At 38.2% G+C, this 6,864-nt stretch overlaps 2 protein-coding genes across 2 annotated transcripts in view; one reads left to right on the forward strand and one right to left on the reverse strand.

The window, feature by feature from the left end:
- The first annotated feature begins 676 nt into the window (after positions 1–676).
- Positions 677–2,730, forward strand: LOC108571569 (septin-2). The gene is made up of 8 exons (XM_017933640.1): positions 677–706; positions 983–1,100; positions 1,183–1,519; positions 1,604–1,715; positions 1,790–1,982; positions 2,054–2,181; positions 2,250–2,423; positions 2,512–2,730. Exons 1-8 carry the CDS (start codon positions 677–679, stop codon positions 2,683–2,685), a joined length of 1,266 nt encoding a protein of 421 aa, XP_017789129.1. The 3' UTR covers positions 2,686–2,730.
- A 1,125-nt stretch (positions 2,731–3,855) lies between these two features.
- The window catches only part of LOC108571580 (growth arrest-specific protein 2-like), a 63,682-nt gene continuing 60,673 nt past the window's right edge, over positions 3,856–6,864 (reverse strand). The window contains exons 7-9 of the mRNA XM_017933653.1: positions 6,416–6,541; positions 5,844–5,930; positions 3,856–3,927 (exon numbers count right to left, since the gene is read on the reverse strand). Coding sequence (XP_017789142.1) covers positions 3,856–3,927; positions 5,844–5,930; positions 6,416–6,541 — 285 coding nt within the window. The remainder of the gene's footprint in view (positions 3,928–5,843; positions 5,931–6,415; positions 6,542–6,864) is intronic.

Below are 6,864 nucleotides of genomic sequence, written 5' to 3' on the forward strand. Positions count from 1 at the left end.
AGAAAGTAGACACTGTTATGAGGGGCCTGCCAGCACGGCCACGCGAAACACCCTAGCGACGCGCTCGCAGTACCGGCACATACTGAGCCAGTAAATTCCTGCCGCTGCGAACATGCGCCATAATGGTGGGGGGGAATAGAGCGGGGTTTACGAACCGATTCGACGCGAACGCGAGATATCAGACGGATAAATATACCGCACGATGGTCTGTTTGTTCTGGTATTTTAACGACCAGGCTAATGAAACGTACGAAAACGGAGTGCAAATTTAAACACGTTATAATTATGAATTATTTTGGTTAGATTAATCGCAAATTGATACTCGTTAATATTCTACGTTATTTGTTTTGGCGCATGCATATATATATATGCAGAACTAGTAATGATGCTATTGATTATTCGCGATAATCTCTGTGAATCAATTAATGCTGATAAGATATACGAAACGTATGAATATTTATATTTCACGTTTATAGAATCACTTTCTATGCATAACAGAACAATAGCCAAGGGATGCCCGGTGTGTGTGTGTGTGTATATATATGTATAGATATATTCGGTTCAACTTTATCTTTAATGAATAAACATTGTAAATTACAATGAATTACGAGGCGTGTGTGTGTCCGGAACTACAGGGAACTACTGTATGAGTAACGCACGCGTCACTAGTAGTAAAAATGGCGTCGGCGGATGTTGAGCGTGCCAAGGTAGGTGTCATTTTTTAAATTTTTCACCCACATTACGTTACACTCGGCGATCCTTTCCATTGGAAAGTATCGTTCAAGAGTCCTCTTCTGTTTATGAACGTAAGTCCGATCCCTCCCGAGTGTACGTGTCATGTTTATTATCTGAAGGGCGTTGGTTCGCTATTCTGTCATAACAACAGTGCTCTTGATGAAGCGTTATCGTTCCATGTATGGAAGTACGGCTAATTTCCGGCTGTCCTAGTATAGTTAACACTCATGGATATTTCGTATTTTCAGTTGGAATCTACCATACGTAATTTAAAATTATCTGGTCATGTTGGATTTGACAGTCTTCCAGATCAATTAGTGAATAAATCCGTTCAAAATGGATTTGTATTCAATATTCTCTGTATTGGTAGGCAAAATATTTTAATACCTTTCAATGCATATGTTAAATATTTCCATAATTATTTATGTATGTGACATGTTTACAACAGGTGAAACTGGGCTCGGGAAGTCCACACTTATGGATTCCCTCTTTAATACAAGTTTTGAATCCACTGCAAGCCCACATAATCTTCCTTCTGTGAAGCTTAAAGCCCATACCTATGAGCTACAAGAGAGCAATGTTAGATTAAAGCTTACTATTGTTGATACAGTTGGTTATGGAGATCAAATTAATAAGGAAGATAGCTTTAAAGCTGTGGTTGATTACATAGATGCTCAATTTGAGGCATACTTGCAAGAGGAGCTAAAGATTAAGCGATCTCTGCCAACTTACCACGATAGTCGCATTCATGTTTGTCTATATTTTATTTGTCCAACAGGGCATGGGTAAATATATGATGAAAAATATTCATAAATTTATTTTTTGTACATTTCTTTGATTTTTTCAAGTGATTGAATGTATAATTACAGGTTAAAGTCAATAGATCTAGTCTGTATGAAAAAACTTGATACAAAAGTCAATATAATTCCAATTATTGCTAAAGCTGACACAATATCAAAGACAGAATTACAAAAGTTTAAGGTATGCCATAAAAAGTATTGTAAAATATAAATATTCTTGTATATCACATTCTTTATATCTAGTGTTTATTTCAGAGTAAGATTATATCCGAATTGCAAAATAATGGAGTACATATTTATCAATTTCCCATTGATGATGAAAGTGTAGCAGAAGTAAATACTAGTATGAATGCCCATGTACCTTTTGCAGTAGTTGGTAGTACAGACTTTGTTCGTGTCGGAAACAAAATGATGCGTTCTCGTCAATATCCATGGGGAACAGTGCAAGGTAAATTAAAAAATTGCATATTTAGTAAAATTGAAGGTTATAGAATATGTGTTAATCAATTTTCCTTACAGTGGAGAATGAATCTCATTGCGACTTCGTTAAGTTGCGTGAAATGCTAATAAGGACAAATATGGAAGACATGAGAGAAAAAACTCATTGTCGTCATTACGAATTGTACCGTAAAAAGCGACTGGAACAGGTAATTTACATAAAACGATCATTTTTTAAAGATTCCGTGTATAATTATTAACCAGGAGTGATTTTCAGATGGGATTCAGCGATGTTGATAGTGAAAATAAACCAGTTAGTTTCCAACAAACCTGTGAGGCAAAGAGATCCATCCACTTGCACGAACTCCAACAAAAGGAGGACGAAATGCGACAGATGTTCGTAGCACGAGTGAAGGAAAAAGAGGCTGAATTGAAGGAGGCAGAAAAAGAGGTAAACATGTTTTTTTTTTTGTAATTCTTGATACTTCGTTACTTTGTTTACATAACAATAACAATTCGGTTTGGTATGTGTTTTGCAGCTTCACAACAAATTTGAGAAGCAGAAAAAAGATCACGCAGAGGAGAAGAAAAAATTAGAAGAAAATAGAAAGAAACTCGAGGATGATATTCTAGAGCTGAATAGACGAAAAACTCAGTTCGCTCAACAACCACAACATCATACGTTAACACTAGGTAAAAGCAAAAAGAAATAGAAATGTCCGCCATTGATGCTCCAATTTGCAACAAATAAGTACGACGCCCCAATTTTCTATCTGTATACATACGAGTATTATTATTTTAATCACTTGATACTTGACCACTGAAAATTAAATTAAATTATCTAACGTTCCAAAGCGTTGTAACTTCTTATTGTATTCTTATGTAATTTCTTTTAATCGTAGGTTTTACTTGTATCAGACTGATTATTGTGACAAAAGTGATGTTTACCAAATTTAATTTACTTTTTGTATTAATTAACATGTGCACCTTAAGAAAAATAAAGATATATTTGTTACTTATAGATTTATCGGTTTTATGTTCATTTTAATCATTACAATTACTACACAGATTTATGAGAGATTCGTAATTAAATATTTTATTGTTCAACAAAATATAACAATTAACACAATAGTATCCTATCTAAATCAAATAAAACTAACGTTATTAGCGACATATATGCATTACATGAAATACACGAACTGATTACGAGCTAGTTTTACAAAAGCTTGTTTTGATTACTAACGTTAAGTAAAAACTAAAAGTAGGACATACGATATGATCGTATCACAACAAATCATGAGAAAATAAAGATCTCGATTACAATAATATCGAAGATGGCTATCGTGCGGCGGAATATTCATAATTCGATTCGTAAATAGTCGTAAATTTAATACTTTACTTCTCAACAAAAATCTTCTGTTGTTACACAGAATCACACAAATGAATTTACACGACAGCAACTTATATAAACACGAATACGTAATTTCGTTTCACGAAGAAAAAAAAAATCCTTTCTCAATACTCTGCATTGAATTAAGCAGGTACGTATAACTTAACCGAACTATAAACTTACGTATCAAGTAAGATGTTTACAATAATACAATATGGCGGAATTGTCTCATTCGCGCGTAGCAATGACACTAAACGTACTCTTGAAATAGATTTGCCTTGATTGCTAGGTCGCGAAGTTCATCGCATCATAATTTACAAATAAATACAATACGGCCCAATAGGAAATGAAATAATACATTACATACTACGCGTCGAAAAAAAAATAATTTACGAAACATAACGCTATGATACAAAATGAAAATTTAGACGAAGGAGGGGAAAGGTGTGGAAAAAGTCTAACAAAAAAGCCTTGAACGACAACGTTAATAGCCTCAACGTGCCGACATTACTCGTCGCGTATTTCTTTGCTTTGGTATTCCTTTGCACACTGTGCCCTTGCATTTCTGTAAACCGAATAAACACACGTCGCCTTGTAATCTCGATACAATATATACGCCATTGCGTTACTCCTTACCCTAAGTATTTATTATAAAAGTACAAAACATATATTATGGCAGTTATCGTGAAGCATTCTGCGTGGTTAGCCGATTTAATATGTATCGATTATGTGCCAAAGTGTAAGGATTAATCGTCAGGGTCGGCGGATATGACGCTATGCAGACCAGTATAAAAAAATTCATATTTTCTATTCAAAGATAAACATTTCGAACGCGAAATTCAATGATAGTCGTGCTAATTGCTCGACACTGTTCAACAATATATCAGATGTAAGATTGATTCATATAACCGACCCTGTTTGTTCGTTACAACCTATGTGACTTACAATTGCTTATCGCGAAAGATAATTAAGTGCACTACGAGATTTACCCTTGCAATGACCAAGAGTACGAGTAAGTTTATCAAGTATTATCATGTATAATTATCATGTATCCACCCTTTCTGATTGCTCACAAAATAGATCCATAACCCCAAAATCTTATAAAACGATTACCTATGCCGCATTTAAACGGTTGCATTTCTACAAAAAGACGGAGTCGTTCGATTGGAAAGCACAATTTCCTTGCGTAGCGCTACTTCAGCTGGACAAGCTCGATTCGAAAAACCATTTACCTGAGTCCTTAATTGCACTTTCTTCTAATTACACGCACGAGTCACAGAGCAGCTCGTTAGAATCGCAGCGGACGTTATCTTCGATGGGTAACCAACGGCATTCCAACGGGCCATTATCGCCCATTTCGTCACGCCGTTTATACGAACTTTGGTCATTGCGGTCTTACGTTCTACCTCTACCAGGTGCATTGCCCTCCCGTCTATTTCTGTTAGACAATTTCCAAATCAAGCGTCAATATGCCTGTCGTCCGTGGAATGCGTGACACTTAAAACATGTAAGGGGGCAGAAGGGGGGTCGAAACGAGTCGAATCGTTGTTACAAACTTACAAAAGAAGAGATTACTCGTAATAATAAACATAGGATGCATCTGTCGTACGTATGCGTATAGGTACATACTTCATAATGTAAACGCAATCACGTCGAGAACTAAGTGTATATAGATCTATACAATAATCGATTCGTCAGAAGTTCGTACAAGTGCGAGTCGGTAAGGAGGTAAATATCATTTAACGTGATACCAACCGAGTCTCCGTTTTTGGAGGGAAGGTGGCATATTAACACCGCTTGTTAGGACAGTGTACGGTATATTGCGTGAAACGTTAGTGCTCCCCAGCCGTACTACATGACATGTAAGAAAAAATAGTGCCATCCCCTGTATAATTTATGCATGTATATAAGACACAGGTGCACTCGGTACCAGTGAGAATATATATATAACCGTGTGTGATAGCGTAGGCGTAATGTGGAAACCCGGTTCGTTTTGACAATCGACGAACGGACACCTGAAATAACCATCGAATCCCTCAATATCGTCAACGCACCATTTACCAGTGGTTGGAAAGAAGGAAGATGCTTTTTTTTTCTTTTTTTTCTTTTTTTCTTTCTAAGAATCAGGTATGTACCAGCATGGTTACTACTCTCTGACAGCTTCTCGTGTTTTATACGAACCGGGCGAAAACACGGAATAAAAGAGATTGGCCAGCCTGTCGAACGATTTTATCCGCGCGTTCGTGTCTCTCTCTCTATATCTCTCATTTTCTCCCTTTACTTGTACGAAACGGACTATTGTAACAGCAGCATGAACCAGTGAAAAGTAGCGTGGAGTTTGTAAACAGGCACTGTGCTTATAGGCTAGCGGGCCGAGACGGATTCCGGCGGTGGACTACGATACTTGGCGCGGAGGGGAAGAAAGTTGGTGTGCTTGTTGCCGTGGGGAGAAGGCGGCGTGCTCTGGTTGAGGGTCCTCACCTGACAGGGGTCGTGCCTCGCCAAGAAATGCTCCAAGGTGTCCCAGCCACCGCCCACTCTGACCATCATGTGTCTCCCCTTCAAAAGCTGCGAACACGTCGGATAGAGCGTGGTCATTAGTGACTGGTGAAGCATTTTTGGCTGTACCCGACGAGTTAGACAAAAACACGAGAGGACTCTGGTTCGTTTGTAACCTCTTCTACGATTTTTTCATTATTACGTATCTACCGTATTCAACGATATTTGCTTTTTACAGGTTATGTGCTCGAAAATTTATGAACCGATACATTTGAAACTACTTTTTCCTGGGTGTTCGAAAAAGTGTCTAATTTTCATCAAAAATACAAATTTTTGGTATTTATACAGATTTGCATTTATATTTTTTTCCCATTGATAAAAAGTGAATCTTATGTCAAAACTAATCCCAAAAATTCACATCCAATTGTCTCTTACCAATACAATAAAAGAAAACTCTAGAAGTGCCTATTTTTCAAGTTTTCAGACAGAGGAATAAAGCAGAGGACCAATTACGAGAATAAAAAATTGACTGAGAACGAAAAAAGAATACGTACTCTGATGAAGACGTTTCTCCCGGCGATATGGTACCGGCCCTCGCCGACCTTGCGCACCTTCAGCTTAGAGCATCTCTCGGAGGGGCACTGGCAGAGTCTCTGCACAGCCTCTGTGGCTCTCCTCACCTAAAAAGAACGAGGGAGCCGCGCACGGTCGTGGTAAAAACGTTCCTGCCCATCGTAATATCGGGACGACGTATTTTTACGTGGAGGTTTCGCGTGACAGACGACGGTCAGGACGGACGAAGAGCGATCGGTTGTCATGGTGAGATAAATCGGTCTAACGTGTCGCGGAGAAAGTCGGTGCAAGGGCTCCTCTCTCGTAACATCCGCTTCGCGGCATGCAGGAATCCGACACGCGAGGATCCACGAGCGTGCAAACGCATACGTGAAAAAGCTTAAAGCGACCCGTTCGTCTCCATTGTTCCCTCTCTCTCTCTCGTTCACTC

Source organism: Habropoda laboriosa, unplaced genomic scaffold, assembly GCF_001263275.1.
Source record: "Habropoda laboriosa isolate 0110345459 unplaced genomic scaffold, ASM126327v1 scaffold40, whole genome shotgun sequence".
Classification (NCBI taxonomy): Eukaryota; Metazoa; Arthropoda; class Insecta; order Hymenoptera; family Apidae; genus Habropoda; species Habropoda laboriosa.

Excerpts from the sequence above, each read along its gene's own strand:
- LOC108571569 (XM_017933640.1), top strand. The coding sequence starts at position 677 with ATGGCGTCGGCGGATGTTGAGCGTGCCAAG. Across the intron at positions 1,716-1,789 it reads CAGAATTACAAAAGTTTAAG|AGTAAGATTATATCCGAATT; the intron begins GTATGCCATAAA and ends TGTTTATTTCAG. Across the intron at positions 2,424-2,511 it reads TGAAGGAGGCAGAAAAAGAG|CTTCACAACAAATTTGAGAA; the intron begins GTAAACATGTTT and ends TGTGTTTTGCAG.